The following is a 19,688-nucleotide window of genomic DNA, read 5'->3' as shown; positions in this document are numbered from 1 at the left end:
AGGCGGCTAGGCTACAAGAAGGGGGACTCCACCCGGAGAGGTATACTTGCCAGTAGCCGGTAGGGGTTGCACTAGGGGGGGTGGGCTACTGGCTGGAGAGAACGCAACTGAGTTAACCGGAGGGAGGTTGACATAACTTACAAGGATTGCAGACCGCACGGAGAGGTGCAACTAGAGCGCAGACAGCTCGGAGAGGAGCGGCAGCCTGACATTGGTGCGGCTGGGTTGCAGACAGCACGGAGAGGTGCGGCTGGATTGCAGACAGCACGGAGAGGTGCAACTAGAGCGCAGACAGCCCGGAGAGGAGCAGAAGTCTGACACTAGACAATGTGGCACCTATCTCCTGCATTTTATTATTATTCACATAATGCTAACTGGGTTCATTAAGGGGCTAGTCTTGCTTAATGGCACACAGACATGGTTTGTTATTACTTTCAGAAGACCAGTCCTACACTTAGCTATAATCCATCAAGGAAAAGAATTGACTTTTCCTGACCTCTTTCACCTTTAGCTTCATAGGACTGTGGATAATTCAAACCAGATGATGACCTCTTAAACTGTAGACAAATCTCACTTGAAAAGTCAGACATTGAATTGAAAAGATATCTTACAGGAAGAAATAGAACTTATTAATTAAACAGAATAAAACATATTTTAAAATAAGCAGAAATCAGAATTCCTTATAAGACAGAATCTAAATTATCACCTATTTCCTTCTCTCTAAACAGCATTCAGCCTAATCTTTTAAAACTGCCTGCTTGCTGATCCCCTCGAGACTGTCCAGTATGCCTTGCTAGAATGGCATCCAGATGTGGTAAATAATACCTATGAACTAGTCTTAACAATCCATCACTCAAAAAGGGACAAAGAAAGTTTTATTTCTCACTGACCTTTCTAACCTCTAGTCTAGCAAAAGCTAGACATTTGAGTAATTAAAACCAGATGGCATTCTACCACTTTACAGGACTGAACCAAAATTAAACAGAATTAACAAATTAATATGATTTCCCTGTCCAGGCTGCCTCATTCCCCCCTTTGAAACTAAAATCAGCTTATGCGGAGATAAGTCTCACAACTCAAACTCTGGGGACTATAGTGATCCCAACTCAGTCTGTGCTAGTCACAGATTACTCTAATATAATGTTCTCAGTCTTTGAGTTCTTATACCAGTTGGGATAGAACCTCAACTGACAAGGATCAAGCTCTCGAATTCCAGGAAAGCCAAAATCAGGGCAAGAAAGAGTCTCAGTATGAAGCCAAATTCCAGCAGCTCCTGCGGTATGCCGTTGACCCTTCTTTTCAGCTAGTAGATTCTCTGGTTCGGGTCAAGCGCAGCTTCAATGGCTCCGCGGGATCACTTTCTGCTCTCCACTGTTTAGGCTCCGTCTGATCCGTGCTGGGCTCAGTCTGGTCAGCAGATTTGATTCGAGACCAATGGACCCAAGGAGTTATCCCTGCGACCTTCACAGCTGTAGGGGTAGAAAGCAAAACAGTAAAAGGTCCTTTCCACCGGGGCCCCAAGGGCTGGAGCCTCCAGTCTTTCACCCAAACTCTATCCCCTGGCAGGAAGGAATGTACCTGAGTCTGGAAGGGGACAGGGTTTATTTCTCTCACATAAGACTGAAGCTCAGAAATTATCCGGCCCAAGAGGGCTACCTGCTCCTGCACCTGGGCAGACCCTAAAGTCCCTATGTCTCCCTTAATTCCCTGCAAAATGGCTGGGGGCTTCCCATACACAATTTCAAAGGGAGAGAGGGCCGTTCCTTTAGTTGGGGTGCATCGGAGGCGGAAGAGGGCTAGTGGCAGTGCCTGTGGCCACTTCAGTTGGGTTTCCTGACAAATCTTTGCTAGGCTATTCTTCAAGGTTCTGTTTGCCCGCTCAACCTGCCCTGAACTCTGGGGACGGTAGGCACAATGCAATTTCCAGGTAATGCGCAATGCGCGGGACAGGGCCTGAAGTGTGGCTTCAACAAAGGCGGGACCATTATCTGAGCCTATGGCAAGGGGCAGTCCATACCTGGGGATGACATCCCTAAGGAGGGCTCGAGCTACTTCTGTAGCTTTCTCAGTGACTATAGGGTATGCTTCCACCCACCCAGAGAAAGTACAGACCATGACCAAGAGGTATCGGAGCCTACCGCTCCTGGGCATTTCTGTGAAGTCTATGACTAGGGACTCAAAGGGTGTTAGTCCTCTGGACTGAACTCCTGGTGGAATACGGGGTCCCTGACGAGCATTATTCTGGGCACAGAGAGTACATCGGGCAGAGGCAGTGGCAACCAGACTATCCAATCCTTCCAGGACCACTACTCGACTGAGTAGGCGGGCTAGTGCTGTTTTCCCTAAGTGTGACAGGTCATGAGCTTGAGACACTACAGGCCAAGCTAGGTGGCGTGGCACCAGAACTCTGGTATCAGGGAGATGTAACCAGCCATCAGGTCTCCTTACTGCCCCTTCTTCTTGAGCCCATTTCTCTTCCGTTTGGGTGTACATAGGCGTCCATTCTTGCAGTCGAATTTGGAACAGGGGGGTCACAGTACCTGCTGGGGGTCCTCGAGCAGCTTCCTTGGCCACCCGATCAGCATGGCGGTTCCCTCGGGCCACTGGAGTATCTGTCCTTTGGTGTCCCCGGCAGTGAATGACAGCTACCTTTTTAGGGGCCCAAACGGCCTCTAGCAACTGAAGTATTTCAGGTCCATACTTAACAGGTTGGCCTGCGGCATTTATGAGTCCCTTTTCCTTATACAAAGCTCCATGAGCGTGTAGAGTTGTGAAGGCATACTTGGAATCAGTATAAATATTGGTCACCAGTCCTGCTGCTAGCTCCAGAGCTCGTATGAGGGCCACAAGTTCTGCTTTCTGGGCTGAAGTTCCTTGGGGCAGGGCCCTTGCTTCTATCACCTTGTCCTCTGTCACCACAGCATAGACTGCCAATCGCTTGGAGTTCTCCACGTAACTGCTTCCATCTGTGAAATAAATTACATCTGGGTCCCTCCAAGGAACATCTTTAAGATCTTGTCGACTGGAGTACACTTCATCCATGGTTTGGATACAGTCATGATCCGGTGGTCCCTCAGATGCTGGCAAAAGAGTGGCGGGATTGAATGTAGCCACTGTTTCCAGATGTATCCGTGGATTCTCACATAAGCTGGCTTGGTACTTAACCATGCGGCTATTTGTAAACCAGTGGTTGCCCTTGTACTCCATGAGGGTGAGAACTGCGTGGGGGACTTTGACAACCAGTTCTTGCCCCAAGGTCAACTTGTCAGCTTCCTGGACCAGTAAGGCTGTTGCTGCAATGGCCCTCAGGCAGGCTGGCCATCCTTTAGCCACTCCATCCAGCTGTTTAGACAGGTATGCAACAGGCCTCTGCCAGGATCCCATCATCTGGGTCAGCACACCCAGAGCAACCCCCTGTCGCTCGTGGACATATAGTGAGAAAGGTTTCTCCACATCAGGAAGGCCTAACGCAGGGGCTTGGAGTAGGGCTTTCTTTATGGCGATGAAGGATTGTTGAGCAGTAGGTCCCCATTCAAATGGTTCCTTTTCACCCCCCTTTGTGGCCTGGTAAAGGGGTTTTGCCATCAGTGCAAAATTCGGAATCCAAATTCTGCAGGATCCGGCTGCTCCCAGAAATTCCCTAACTTCCCTTCTGGACTTGGGTTGGGGAATTGCAGCAACCGCTTGCTTCCTACTGACATCCAGTCTCCGACTTCCCTGGGAAATGCAGAAGCCCAGATACTTCACTTCTGACTGACAGAGTTGGGCCTTCGAGCGTGAGACCTTATAGCCCGCATCCAGGAGTAACTCCAGCAATTCTCTGGTAGCCTCGAAACACTCTTCCTGGGTCACTGCTGCAATCAGGAGGTCATCTACATACTGGAGTAAAACTCGCCTGGAAGGCTCAGATTTAAAAGTCTTAAGGTCTTGTCCTAGGGCAGTCCCAAAAATGGTGGGGGAGTTCTTGAACCCCTGTGGCAGGCGGGTCCATGTATACTGAAGCTTCCGTCCTGTTACTGGGTTTTCCCATTGAAAGGCGAAAAGCAGTTGACTGGCGGGGGCCACCCGGATACAAAAGAAGGCATCTTTTAGGTCCAGTGTCGTGAAATGGGTAGCTCCAGAAGGTATCAATCCAAGCAGGACATATGGATTAGGCACTACAGGGTGTAATGAAATAGTGGATTTGTTGACCACTCGTAAGTCTTGGACTGGCCGGTAGTCCTCAGTCCCTGGCTTCTGGACTGGCAACAGTGGCGTATTCCATGGAGACTGGCAAGGTCGAATAATTCCATGGGATAACAGACGATTCAGATGTGCTTGAATCCCTTCCAGAGCCTTTCGGGGAATTGGGTATTGGCGAAGATGGATTGGCCGGGCACTTGGAAGTAAGTCTACATGAACAGGGGGAATATTTCGGGCCAACCCTGGGGGATTATCTTCTGCCCATACCCCATTGACCTGGAAGCTGTCGGCCAGGGGTAGGTCAACTTGGCCATGCGACTGATGCAGCCGCCATTCTTCTTCAAGGGGGCAGCAGAAACTCAATATGCCCTTAGGGCTGGATGTCAGGGGCCGAAAGGAGACTGAAGTCTGGCCATCAGAGTCAAAGGAAATTTGGGCCCTAAGCTTGGACAGCAGGTCCCGGCCTAACAAAGGGATTGGACAGTCTGGCATATACAGGAATTCATGAGTGACTGTGTGTGAGCCTAATTGGCATCTACGGGTCGTCAGGAAGGGCCTCCGGTCCTGCACCCCCGTGGCTCCCACCACTCGGACAGTTTTTCCAGACACAGGCGCTAATTGCTCCGTCACAACAGAGTGTTCAGCTCCTGTATCAATCATGAATGGAATTGAGCGGCTCCCTATGGTTAGCTTGACCATGGGTTCCTGGGAGCCCAGTTTGTAGGAACCCGGTCTGTCCTATTCATCCCATTCTGCCATCTCGGCTATCCCAATGATGTCAGATTCAGAAGGCTCATACCTTCCCTCTCAAACTCGGCCTCCTCGATCTCCTGGTCCCCTTCTCAGTCCCTGGCGCTTCTGGGGGCATTCATCTTTCCAGTGCCCTCTTTCCTTGCAGTAGGCGCACTGATCCCTCTCCAATCGTGGTCTGGGATTCTCCCCTCGTGGCCGGGATTGATTGAAGGAATCTCGAGGCCGGGCTGGCGGTCCGGGGTCCCACTTCGGCTTCCCATTGGCTGGAGGTCGACCTCGGTTAAGGGTGGAATTAGTAATGGCTGCCGCCAAGAGGTCGGCCTTCTTCTGCATCTTCCTCTCGGCGCATCTCCTGATCCCTATTAACGAAAACCTTTGTTGCAATCTCAATTAGCTGGGTGGTATTCATCCCTGCGAATCCCTCCTGATGCTGCAGCTTCTTCCGGATATCTGGCATACTCTGGGCCACCAATGCACTATTCACCAGTCTCTGGTTTTCTAGTGCCTCAGGGTCGAATGGGGTGTATGTTCTGTAGGCTTCAATTAGTCGCTCTAAAAAGGCCCCAGGGGATTCAGTTGCCCCTTGGAGAATTTCAGAGACCTTTGCCAGATTAATGGGCCTCTTTACGCCTTTCTTCATACCTTCCAGCAAGTCCCGGCAATAGCCAGACAACAGTTCAAAGTGCTGCCCGTTATTTGAATCCCAAGCTGGAGCTGCGCGAGGGAACCGAGCTTTAACCCATTCCTCTGGGTCCTGTGTCCCCTCGGGGACACGCGCTCACATGATGGCCTCAGCATTTTGTAAAATCTTCCGCCTCTCCTCAGTTGTGAAGAGGGTCAGGAGGAGCTGTTGACAATCAGTCCAAGTTGGGTTATGGGTGGCCATAATGCTAGCCACTAGGTCCACCACTGCCTGAGGCTTTTCAGTATAAGAGGGGTAATGCGTCTTCCAATTCAGGAGATCGGTGGTTGTGAAGGGTACATACTGGTAGGCCTGTATAACCTGACCCTGATTATTAGGATCCGGTCGAGTGGTGGTTACCTGATGGAGGGGCAGAGCTCTCGAGGAGGTGGGAATGCAACCTGAGGTAGAGCTAGGAGCTACCCCCTTATCATGCTCAAAGGTGATTGCAGCGGGTCTAACCCGTTCAGGGGAGATGTGTTGAACCCCTGAGGGATGGGGAGGGGTACTCATAGGCTGAGAGGTGATCACAGGTGATTCAGTCCATTGAAAGGGATGCTGGGCCCCTGATGAGTGGGAAGGGGTACTATAGGGAGAGGCTGGGCTGTCGGGAGTTGAGGAGTCAGGAAGTGGGGCCCAAAGCGGGTCATGGGAAGTTAGCAGGGAAGGATGTGGCAGAGGAGGGTAGATACTGGCTGAAAAGTCCAACCTAGGATGTGGCGGGGTTTGCACAGAAGGGGAGGAACTATCCGGAGAAGCCTGTGCTGGAGAGGCTTGGGCTGGACGCCGTGGATCTCTGGGGGTGGAACGGAACCTCAACAATGGGCCATAAGGTGGTGGCTCAAGATCTGAGGGGTCATCAGAGAGTATGGGTTTCTCGGACAGGGTAGGGGCGGAAGCCACCGATTGGATGGTGGGCTTCCTGGGACTCTTTCCCTTCTCCAGTTTAGATTTTCTAATAATCTTTCTTTGAACGCGGCCCAGCATGAACTTTACCGGGGATCCCATATAGGTTTTTAACCAAGAGGGAGGGTCAGTGACAAGGCTGTCCCAGGAATCTATATAAGGGAGCTGTTCAAGATATCCTGGTTCTCCTACAACTATGCTGTAGACCTTCCGGATTACTTCAATATCTAAGCTGCCACCAGGGGGGCCACCCCACTCCCATAGATGGCCCCTCAACTTCACACAAAGTTCTTAGAGTACTTAAACTTAAAGTCTGTCCATAATCATTAACTAAAAATCCTTTCTTAAAATTCTTAAGCATACAATCTAGGGGAGTACCAATTTGACTAGACGATGTCCCCCCCATAATGCTTACAGTTACAACACACAGAAAGGAAGGGAAATTTTTGGAAGTGTGGTAAGGGGTCCACACGTCCCGAGACACAAGGTAGACAAACAACAATCGCTTCCTTCCGTCGCTGGCCAGTTGAACTCGCGTTAACTGGAACCGCAGCTATAAGAAGTCCACACTCATTTAACATTCATGCATCACACACGCTGTACAAAAATCCCACCCAACAATTTCAGATTGTTCAGATACAGATAAGCTCTGACGGTTTCCCTGCTAGTCCCCACTAGACTAGAAGGTACTAAGGCCTTCGCTGAGAGTTGATCAGACTCCCCTTCCCTCAACTTTTGAGGGGCTGGTTACAGTTTCCTAGGATTACAATACAGAATACATACCCGGCCAGTGTTCCTCAGTCAGTTCTTTTCTTGGGCCCCAGAAATTGATGCAGGATTCGTATCCCACTTCTGACACCAGGAATTGATGCAGGAATTACCACTATTGTTAGCAGAATCTATGGTACTTCAGGAGTCAAACACCACACACCAGAATGAGAGAGAAATCTTCTTTATTTGCCAGCAAACAAAGTAGGACATCAGCGCTAGCCCTCTCTGTGTCCTGTCCTTCTGTCTCTGTGTCTCTTCTTCTGAGCTCTCTGGATCCTGCGTCTCCTGTCTTGTCTCTCTCATCTCTAACGTAAGCTGCTTCTGTTCTCATTTATATATGGTCCTAAACCCCTCTAGCCCCCCTTTCTCACCAGATGGTAAAGAATAGATTGATTACCCTGTCTTGAACTAATTATCTCTACACATTTACTCAAAATATCAGTTACATAGGTTTCAGATATTTCCTAAACTGACCTACGACCTGGGGCCTCTCAACCTAGACAATGTGGCACCTATCTCCTGCATTTTATTATTATTCACATAATGCTAACTGGGTTCATTAAGGGGCTAGTCTTGCTTAATGGCACACAGACATGGTTTGTTATTACTTTCAGAAGACCAGTCCTACACTTAGCTATAATCCATCAAAGAAAAGAATTGACTTTTCCTGACCTCTTTCACCTTTAGCTTCATAGGACTGTGGATAATTCAAACCAGATGATGACCTCTTAAACTGTAGACAAATCTCACTTGAAAAGTCAGACATTGAATTGAAAAGATATCTTACAGGAAGAAATAGAACTTATTAATTAAACAGAATAAAACATATTTTAAAATAAGCAGAAATCAGAATTCCTTATAAGACAGAATCTAAATTATCACCTATTTCCTTCTCTCTAAACAGCATTCAGCCTAATCTTTTAAAACTGCCTACTTGCTGATCCCCTCGAGACTGTCCAGTATGCCTTGCTAGAATGGCATCAAGATGTGGTAAATAATACCTATGAACTAGTCTTAACAATCCATCACTCAAAAAGGGACAAAGAAAGTTTTATTTCTCACTGACCTTTCTAACATCTAGTCTAGCAAAAGCTAGACATTTGAGTAATTAAAACCAGATGGCATTCTACCACTTTACAGGACTGAACCAAAATTAAACAGAATTAACAAATTAATATGATTACTCTGTCCAGGCTGCCTCAGAAGGAGAAAGAAAGGCTTCTCGGGGCAGGTCTAAAGCAGCCTGTGTACTGCTTTCTCCTGACCCGACCGGGGGATTTGAAGGCTCGGGGGACGAGGTGGGGGGGCGATACCTGGTGCCGCATGCTGGAGAAGAGCTGTTCTTTCGGCTGCGGGGCTAAAGGCTGGCTTGCACTGCACTGATTGGAGGAGCAGGGAAAACTGGGTGGGCCTAAGCTGAGATTGGGTGGGCCTGGGCCCACCCAGGCCCACCCGTAGCTACGCCCCTGGCCTGGAGCATCCTCCTCCACCTCATGGCTATAAGGAAACCCACTTGGATGCAAAAGAACACCAAAAATTGTATCGCTGGTGGGTGGGTACTTACTAAGAGCCTCCTGCCCGGGATAAGAAGGCTAGGGTCACTATCATGCTTATTTTCGAAAGTGATCGCCGGCGATCTTCCAACATAAATCGGGAGATGGCCGGCAATCTCTCAAAAGCAGCGAAATTGGTATAATCGAAAGCGGCTTTTTTTGACACAATCGCTGCTTTCCCGTCGCCACGCCGGCGAAAGTTCAAGAGGGCATGTCGGCGGCGTAGCGAAGGCGGGACATGGGCGGGCATGCGCATGGCTACCAGATGGCCGGCTTTCGCAGATAATGGAAAAAAAAAGCGGCATTCATCAGTATTTCGCCAGGTTTACTTGGTCCTTTTCTTTTCATGACCAAGCCTAAAAAAGGTGCCCCAACTGACCAGATGACCACTGGAGAGAAAGGGGGATGACCTTCCCGTAGTCCCCCAGTGGTCACCAACCCCCTCCCACACTAAAAAAATACAAATAAAAACCTTTTCTACCAGCCTGTATGCCAGCCTCAAATGTCATACCCAGTTCCCCGACAGCAGTATGCAAGTCCCTGGAGCAGTTTTTAATGGGTGCAGTGCACTTCAGGCAGGCAGACCCAGGTCCACCCCCCCCCACCTCCCCACCTGTTACACTTGTAGTGCTGAGCCTTCCAAACCCACCCAAAACCCACTGTACCCACATGTAGGTGACCCATAAGGGCTATGGTAACAGAGGCGTAGCTACGGGTGGGCCTGGGTGGGCCCAGGCCCACCCAATCTCAGCTTAGGCCCACCCAGTTTTCCCTGCTCCTCCAATCAGTGCAGTGCAAGCCAGCCTTTAGCCCCGCAGCCAAAAGAGCAGCTCTTCTCCAGCATGAGGCACCAGGTATCGCCCCCCCCCCCCTCGTCCCCCGAGCCTTCAAATCCCCCGGTCGCGTCAGGAGAAAGCAGTACACACGCTGCTTTAGACCTGCCCCGAGAAGCCTTTCTTTCTCCTTCAACTTCCCTTCCTGTTCCCGTGCAGGCGGGAAGTTGTAGGAGAGAGAAGGGCTTCCAGGCAGGGACAGGTCTAAAGCAGACAGTGTTTGTACTGCTTTCTCAATGAAGCTGCGGGGCTACTCGGAGGGATTGGAAGACTAGGGGGAGGGGATGATACCAGGCAGCACGGGGCTGGAGGGAGAGAAAGAATGGCCACAAATTCTTGGTGTCACCTGTGCTAGAGGAGCGGAGGCAGCTACAGTCTCTGCAGCAGAGCTGGGTTCCTGGGTCACAGACATGTTGGAGCCGCGGCACAGAGATGAGAGAGCACATTTGCATGACGCTGTTAACTCTGCTCTCTGGCTGATCAGGGCAATGAACTCAACAGCTAATTGCAACTTGAAATGTTTTATTTCAATTCCATGTGGGCAGTGATTTACTTTCAATCAGCAGTGCAAGGGCTGGCTTCACATGTTTTCTTTTTCCTGTGCTGCAAAGAATGTACCCAGAACCAGAGCCTTTGTGATACCAGCAGTGAAAAAGCAGGTTGTCGATGTGGGGGAGGGATCAGGTCAGATGGACAGCCCTGGGGTTAACTCTCTGTCTTTCTCCGGCATAGGAGGGGAGATGGCATGGAGAGTGGCTTAGTATTATTACGTTTAAATAGACTGAAGCATGTATGGTAAATCATTTCAATTTTCAACTGATCTTTCCACGTAGGTGGGAGCACAAATTCCATTAGGCCGTCTGGGTACCAGGATTCTATGATAGAATATTAGCATAAGCTGGCATTATGGACCTGTATTTAGGTGCATCCACTTATACCATGTCAGTGCATGAGCCTCAACACGGCACTTTAGCGCATAGTTTACAAAATTGTGTATGATATGTTGGACACTCCCATGCCCTGCCCAGGGCTGCTGAGTGGGGGGGGGGGGGGGGGGGTGACAAAATTCCCCAGGCCCAGCCTCCAAGGGGGGCCCGGTGCTGAGATCTATGTCTCCTGCTCCTGTCAGGACCCGAGTGATAGCGTTAACGTGATAACCCAGTCCCGGCACACAGGAACAGGAAAGAGACAGACCACGGCGCCGGGACCCCCGGAAGGCTGTCAGACTGTGCGTTGTTTTTAAGGCAATCGGCAATGCAATCCAACGTTGCGTGCAGATGTAGGAGAAGCTGGATGCATATAATGATTTGTATTTAAGTCCCTTACAGTTAGGGTAATGGAGGTTTAAAAACGTATGTGAGGAACTTTTTGTGTTTCTTGCTGGTATGTCTATAAGGTCTGAAATATACGTCGGGGCCTCTCCATGGATGATTTTATGAGCCAGGGTGCAGATTTTGAATGTAATTCAGTCTGTTAGTGGGAGCCAATGTCATTTGTTTCTAAGGGGACTGGCGCTTTCATATTTCGCTTTTTCAAATATGAGTCTGGCTGATGCTGGGGTGTGGGTGGGGGGGGGGGGGGGGGAGGGTAGAGATGAGAAGGGCTGATGCCGAGCTACAGCGTTGGATGAAGGGGTAGAGAAGCAAAGTTTGAAGGATATCATTTCTGAAATTATACTGTAGGATCCTGTCGTGTGTTGATATGTTTGCCATTATAGTAGACTTACGCCTGGTCAAGTTTAAGATGTGCGACAGTGTAAACTATATTTTAAAATATTGGTTTTTCCATATGTTGATGCTGGGCATACTACTTAGAAATCCATCATCAAGTGCATTCTAATGCATTATTTTGTAGCAAGAAACACTACTCACACCTATATACACAGTGCCCACCCATATTAGCTCTGGGTCCACCCACTGTTTGGGGGGGATTTGGGGGGCTCAGCACCCAAGGTAAGGGAGCTATGAACCTGGGAGCTTTTTTGGATTTTTTAAGAAATTTTTTAGAAGTGCCCCCTAGGGTGCCCGGTTGGTGTCCTGGCATGTGAAGGGGGACCAGTGCACTACAAATGCTGGCTCCTCCCATGACCAAATGCCTTGGATTTCACCGGGTTTGAGATCGCCGGCATTTTTTTCCATTATCGCTGAAAAACAAAACCGGCGATCTCAAACCCGGCGAATTCTGGCATTTGGCCGGGCTAAACCATATTATCAAAAAAAAGATGGCCAGCCATCTTTTTCGATAATACAGTTCTGGCCAGCTGTTGCGCTACTGCCAAAATACATTGCCGGTGATCTATTTCGCCGGCGACATTCAATTATGCCCCTCTATGGCACTCATTTTCAAAGCAGATGTACAGTAGGGAAAAGGATGTGATGATGCCCCTGTATAAGACTCTGGTGAATTCTCATTTATGGGCCGATGATCAGAAGCAAACGCAGGCATTAGAGGCTCTTAGCGCCATACTAGCACCTGCGTTTGCTACTGCATCATGATCAAAACCCCCGAGTGCGTGAAACAATGCTAGCAGGCTCTGAATGCAACTAGCATGCAAATGCATGCAAAACAGGGCTCTTAATGCAAGTAACATGCAAATGCATGCTAAACCTATTCCTCGCCAATGATCAGCGACCAACACGCCAAACATTAGCTCGCTGGCCACGAGAAACCCTACTCCAGCTCAGAGCTGGTGTTAGAGTTTGCAGACTATTGGGGAGGAATGGTGAGCGCTGTCCAGTATGCATTTGCATGCTAGCAGGCCCCCATTCCCCCCAATGCAGCAGCCCACAACCTCCCCTACCCAGCATCAGGAACCCCGACCCAACCTCCCCCCCCCCCCAGGTTCAGAGGAGCTGGAGATCCAGGGGGTCTCCAGCTCCCCTAACCTGCCCTGGCATTCCCTTACTTGAATGGAGCCCTGGTGGCCCAGTGGGCCATGAGTCAATCTCCACCCCACCCCCTGCTAGTCTTAGCGTCCCTTCCCCACCCCCTGCCTTCGGTGGAGGAGGGAGGTGGCATCCCTCCTCTTCCATCGGTGCTTCCTCGAAAATGGTGGCACCTAGCCCTGTCCTTTCAAAAATGTCCCTCCATGAGCCATTATAAAATAGATTCCAGAACTGACAGCATACAAATGCCACATACATGTTTATACCCGCTGTGGAAAAGGTATTGTAACCCTGGGATTCTAATGATTGCCTAGGAGGGCTGCTTAGTGCATGCCCTCAATAGTGAGAACTGGGTACACACACAAATTTATTATCGGGATCAAAGTTGGGATTGGAATACTCAAGGAGGCCAAATAAGTAGTTCAGACTTTTAGATAAAGCCGCTCAATAACTCAGCTGACATATTGTTCTGAACTTACACAGGTAACAGTGGCAAAGGCAAACAAGTGAATCTGGAAACAGCAACAAAGTTATTTACAAAGTTTTTCAAGCTTTCCACTCTTGTTTATCAGCAGTGTCTTACTCCCTTTATCTCCCGAGTCCTACCACAGGGGGAGGCAGGGGCTAAACACAGTTCAAAGCATCTCCCCTCTTGCAGCAGGAGCCAACAGCATTACCAGCCTATATATGGCTAATGTATCTTGCTGTCCATGGATAACCCAAATTACACGTAAGTAATTACACTTGACAGTTCATTAAATAGTTGGATATCCAAGTTGACTGACACGTTTATTGAGAAGGGGAGAAGAAAAGGTAGAGAGAGACAAAGGAAATAAGTATGTCATAGGAGTCACACTACTGGAACCAGTTTATTGATATTAGTTATAGCAATAAATTGGTTTCAATATTGTGGCTTGTGACATCGTTTTTGCCTTTTCTTCTCCTATGGGGTACAGCAGATATCTGGTTTTCTATGTTTTTTGTTTTTTATTTTTCTTTGACACTTCATCAGCTGTATTGAGACCCACTGGACTCCTGTAGAGGTGATAATTACTTTAATCCTTAAGATGTTCCTGAACCACAGAGTATGTGGTCAGAGTGCCTTGCAGAATTTACAAAGATAGCTCAGTTTTAACTTTCTCCCCATTGGTGATTTGAAGGGATACAGAGGGCACTTTGAGTTCAGGCCCACCCAGCAGTGACACACATCTTTGGTGTAGCTGGTGAGGATCTTCATGTGAGGGGGGACCAGCCAGCAGTATTATTAACATCTACTCCGTAATAGTTATTGATGGCACTTAGTTCTCCTTTCTATTTCCTAGCTTTAATCAGTAGAAACATATTTCATGGATTTGTACCTTGTTTTTTTTCTCCCATATTGTGGGCTAGAGATTGGAGGGGGGAATAACATATATCTTATAATTTAAATATTTGTATAATTTGAACTTATATTACCTATTTCCAAATCAAGAGTTTTCTTGAAATAATGTGAATATTTACAAAAATAAAATAAAAAACAAACAAACCACACACAAGGCAGCAAACAAATTATGAGGCATATAAAGGGGAATGGTTTTATGGTACACCCTTTTATGGTGGCAAATCAAAACATGCAGTCCTTTAAATAGGGTTTCACCACTGTTCTGAGTAATTTAGAGGGATGACACAAATAGGCAGAGCAATAGCTCCCATGCAACCAGTTGAAGGTAAAGGTAGGCAAACTGGTGTTTTGTTCATACAAAAATGAAATCAGGCTCAGCAGAGTTCAAAACACAACTTTTCCCAATTCAGCAGGCACTACTCACAAAGTAGTGATTTTTTTTTTTATAAAGCATCATCAGTGTACAGAGCACAGTACAGTTATTATTATTTATACATTTTTTTAAACTTTATTTTTATTTTGGGGGTTTTTCCAGTTATTTTCACACCAACCATGTACCGAAGTTTTACTTGTTACTATCTAGGGCCATAGGTCTACAATAAAAACATTAAAAATGTAAAACTGTGGTACGTTTGTGAGATGGAAAGGCAATGGGCCATGTGTCACAAGACTCTGGCAAAATGAGAAGCAATTTGGGAGACTTTTGTTTCTAACTGTGCGTGATGAAGCGGATGGTGGTGGTGCGGTGGGGACCTTGTGTGTGTGTGTGTGGGGGGGGGGTTCTCTTTTCTCCTTTGGTTTTTCGGTTGGGGGGTAGATAGGGGGGTGTGGGATAGGGGATTCTACAGTTTAACAAAACAAAAATTATTAAACAAATAGAAGTGTCTAAGTGCTTGTTATGGTTTGGGAGTTGCAGGAGCATGGTATTGTGCTGTGCGAGGTTGCTCTATCTTTTGGGTCAGTTTGGTGTTACTTGCAACTTGTTTTACGACTGTGTACTAGGGGGGGGGTCAAATTCCTCTGTGCATTGTGTAATCCCTTTGAATAAAGACTTCTTTAAATTAAAAAAAATGTAAAACTTATAGACTGATAAATCAGAGAACAATAAACTGCAGCATACTAGTGTCTGCTTATAATTATAAAGGATTATTTCTTTAGTATTTACACTAATTAATATACATGAGGTGGGCAATGTCAATATTCCAAGCAAACTGGGGAGTACGTTACTCATAGCTAGGCCTCACTCTTGTGTCTGGAAGTGGGTATAATTGTTTAACATCCCCTTGCATATAGTAACCAGGCTGATCCTGGCCACCTGTAATAGGTTCAGCCAATTCTGATTTAACTACTAGTGCAGCCACCAGGCTGGATGCCTTTTTTCTGTTTAATGTTTCCTACTTTGAACATTCTGGGATTAGTACTCTGCAGGGCTGCTGCTCTTTAAAACTATTAGCCTAAGTTATCTAGATATCTTTAATCAGATTTTTAGCCAGGCTACCCATGTAAATTACACTGCTCAATATACAGTCCTAAATTATGCAGATTAAGTTATTCAAAAAGCAACTGAACACTGTCACTCTCCAGATAAAATTTACGCCCATCTCCCCCTATTTAACAGGCTGGAAAACCGAAAGCAAAGCACTTATGTGGCTAGCAGCCAATATTTACCACATACGTGCTTTTGAATATCAACCCCTCTGATATAGACCCAACATCAAAGCATTCATTGATCAGAGACCCCAGTTCCTTCCTTGAGAGGAAACTGCAAGATTCATAGCTTTTCAACTCAACCCCAGTCCAAGAAGGGAAACAACATGGTAAAGCTGAACAACAGGATGGATTCCCACGCAGTCTGATATTGTATATACAGTGCTCCATGACAAGAGTTATACTGGGGCTGCTATTAGTATTTCACAGGTTGCACAGCCCCTGAAGCAAAATCTACAGGTAACATATCATCGGCGTGGATGCACATACAGCTGGTAAGGGCGTGGTGAGTTGCCTGACCTCAATCCTGAGCTGATGTCAATGTCCTTAGGATCCTTTGTGGTCCTCAGGGTGAAGTTTTGCAGGATGGTAGTGAAGAACAGGAAGAGCTCCATACGGGCCAGGCCTTCCCCGAGGCAGATTCGTTTCCCTGGGATGGACATCAAAAAAGGTTAAGGCAACCAACACAGTGCATAACCATTAAGTACCAGGTCAGTGGTTCCATGGATGGGGTCATAGAAGGAGGACTGCTCCACCTCCCTCTGGTCTTCCACTATGATCTATGCCATTTAGTAGCAGTTTGGAGAAATAATGAGAAGAATGTCAAAAGAAGACACTACATATCAAACAGTCACTGATTCTTGTGTTCCCTCAGAAAGCTGTTGCAAAACATAGTACATTATAGGGACCCTTGTAGGAAGCCCAGTTTTATAAGCTGTGTTTCAATATTATGAATGAAGTGAACATTATAAAGTTAAGTTAAAAATGTTTTGCTTTATTATCACAATGACACTTTTGAAATTGGCACATGAGTGTGTTCTTTTTTGAATGTGCTATGATTACATCACAAGCTTGGACTAACAACTGACTTGTTTGGTTGTAATGGTCCACTGATATTTATGAGCACATTCTACACTTATTTATTCAATACCTGACAACTGTGTTTGGTGTAAATTCTGTGGGATTGTTATCTGGTATTTAGTAGTCAACAAGAGGCCTGTAAGTCAAGTCCTGCTCCTTCCTCTTGTGCGTATTCTTGTTAGAATGGAAACCCATGAAGATCACTGGGGTCTGTGAGAGCCCACTGATACATAGGACCTATGCTGACCGATACTGCTGCCTTCATGCATTGTTTATGGTTGGGTGGGGGGAAAAGAGAAATAAGTGAATGATAGGATGGGAGTGGATGGATGCTATTTTGTTTTTAATCATAATCTGGGGTCATAGGAATTTTAAGTATTAAAATGAGGCCATATTAGATAAAAGTTTGGGAAGCACTACAGTAGGTCATGCATTGTATTATCATTTAAATTAATCCCTCTGATGACTTTCTTTATGGGAGAGGAAAAAATGTTATACAGCAGTAGTGCTCCATCTGGTCTATGCCTCTCTCCCCTCCAGTAGGGTTGCCACTTGGCTCTAGATTTTCAGAACAAGTTGACCCAGTTTTAGTTTTACCTTATAGTCTGCATGTCATGGCTTCTACTCCTCCATCTACCCAGCTTAGCTATACAACACTGAAACAGGGGAAATGTCCCAAGAAGTCTATTTCAACACCTGGCTCATAAACATTGCTCAACCTGTACCCAATCAGTCCCACCCTCTTAAAACCACAAGGGCTCACAAGCTAGTGGTACTCCGAGAACTGTATGGAATCATGGCTGGGTTGCCCCTCTGCCTTTAAGGGGGTGGGTCTATTAGGGTGCTGCTGCTGAGGCTATGCATTATTAGAAAGTGCCTCCAGGACACCAACCGCTCTGTGCCTTGGGACTCTTAATAGATAATTCTGATTCTGCTTAGAGCTCTAATTTCCTCCTACTTGTCACAAGTAGGCACCCTGCCTTATCACTCAGTTTCTATAGGCCAGCTGCTCTCACTTGTGGTTTGGAAGAGCTAGTGAGATTCATTAAAATGATTGTTTATTCTGTTTGTATGAAAATGATTGTTTAACTTTGATTGTGTGAAATGTGGAAGAACATAAGACACAGCTCTAATTAACTGGGTATGTGAAGGGAGAGGTGGAGCCTGTTTCGAGTTCAGACTGGCCACCTGGACTGAGAGACATATGACCACCTTCCCACAGTATGGCTTGTTTACCAAAACAGAAATATTCTCAAGCATTCTGAAATTTTCCTTAGCTCCAAACATGAGCTCTAAGCCTAATAAAAAAAAGGGGGCCTCTTACAGTGAAACAAGAAGCTCATCTATGGATGGATGCATTGCATAGAACCAGATTCCTGGTCATGAGACTCCGACTTCGCTGAAAAAGGGCTTCTCTCAGCTGATTTAAAAAGTCTGGATGATGTAAGGACCAGTAGGTATTGTTTATATTATAGTGTATTATTGCTTCTTTTCCCGGTCTACAATTTCCTTGCATTGCTTGGATGTAGGGACCAGTGATGCAATGATTGTTTCTTTTTAACTATAGATAGGTATTATTGTTTCATTTCAGTTATATAGCTTAATTATTGTGTATATAGCTTAATCATTGTGTATATTAGACAATAATGAACCTCTAATAAAAGTCTCATTTACCTAATATGAATCCAAAAGAATCCACAGTAATTGTTGAGTAGTGCTGTGTCATTGCAGCAGGCTGTAAAACCAGGTCAGAACATTTTGGCGATGAGGGTGGGATTCGTAGAAGGAATGGCACTTTTTAAGAGGAATGCAGAGGAGAGTGTTGAATTCCCAGGCTGGGATGAGGCACCATATGGTGTTATAGCCACTGAGTGGCTGTGGTTCGTTGCAGGCAAAAAATTCAAATAGAAAAGGAGAAGGAATAGTATTGCTTATCGGAAAACCCGTTAGAGCCAGGATAAACAGCATAGGAAAAGTACAGAATTGGAATGATAGGTATGACTTACATAGTTAAAATGAAATGGTTACGTTACTAACTGATAAGCTGGATAGAGTGCTGCTGTGATAGTGGCACAATATAAATATAGGAAGTGAAGAGGGAAAATTAACAAAAAGAAAGTACATTTATATCATGATTTAGGATGTTTAGACTCATTTGGAGTTATTAATTGCACATTTAAAGGACAAGGGATGGGAGATAAATCTTAATAAGATACACTGTCCCAGGCAGCAAAACTTTTATGCACTGGAATTTGTTCCTCTCTGTAAATTACTCAGCTTTTGCAAGCAGCATATCAGGGGAACAAAAATATGACCTTGAGTGGAGGGAAAAAGAGCAACAGGTTTTTTTTCAGGCTTTTGAGCAGACAACACAGATTGCTTTAGATCTGTGACCAGTGCAACTAGAAGTAGAATTGAGTGTCTCAGTGAATGAAATTATGCTAATTAGAGCTTTTAGCAAAAACAAACAAATCAAGTAACACTAAGGTTTTAGAGCTGTAGGTTTTTAGAAGTAGAAAAGAAAGTACACCTTTTTCTTGTGAAGCAGCTACTAGCATATTATTTTTCTTTAGTAGATATGGTGCAGCTGACTATAAGACACATAGTTTAATTAGAATGCAGTGGAGAAAGAGGAAGTAGTTAATATGCAGTTATAGATTGTTTATATTGTTTTGAAAATTTGGGATAATGTGATGTATATACTAACTCATTGTCTGTGGCAAATAGATTAGCCACTTGGCTACCTACTTGGTACAAAAATAATTAGAAAATTATGCTAAGGATTTGTGGGGCAGAAAATTGTGGCAAGATACAGAATTACAGAATGCTTGAGAATTTCTCTGTTTTGGTAAACAAGCCATACTGTGGGAAGGTGGTCACATGTCTCTCAGTCCAGGTGGCCAGTCTGAACTCGAAACAGGCTCCACCTCTCCCTTCACATACCAAATTAATTAGAGCTGTGTTTTATCTTCTTCCACATTTCACACAAAGTTAAATAATCATTTTCATACACACAGAATAAACAATCATTTTAATGAGCGAGTGCACTGCTGGTGATCTCTCCTTACAATCCTTCCCAGGAACTCCATTCACTAGGTAAATCTCTCCTAACCGCACCGTTCTCCTCCACTGCTAACTCCAGACACCATTCCTTTTATCTTGCCGCACCTTATG

At 46.1% G+C, this 19,688-nt stretch overlaps 1 protein-coding gene across 1 annotated transcript in view; it reads right to left on the bottom strand.

Annotated features, from left to right (window-relative positions):
* Positions 1–14,135: 14,135 nt before the first annotated feature.
* The window catches only part of LOC115480163 (cytochrome P450 2G1-like), a 181,584-nt gene continuing 176,031 nt past the window's right edge, over positions 14,136–19,688 (bottom strand). The window contains exon 9 of the mRNA XM_030218648.1: positions 14,136–16,083. Coding sequence (XP_030074508.1) covers positions 15,902–16,083 — 182 coding nt within the window. The 3' untranslated portion in view covers positions 14,136–15,901. The remainder of the gene's footprint in view (positions 16,084–19,688) is intronic.

This window comes from Microcaecilia unicolor, chromosome 11, assembly GCF_901765095.1.
Source record: "Microcaecilia unicolor chromosome 11, aMicUni1.1, whole genome shotgun sequence".
NCBI lineage: Eukaryota > Metazoa > Chordata > Amphibia > Gymnophiona > Siphonopidae > Microcaecilia > Microcaecilia unicolor.
This window is presented reverse-complemented; position numbering and strand designations above follow the sequence as displayed.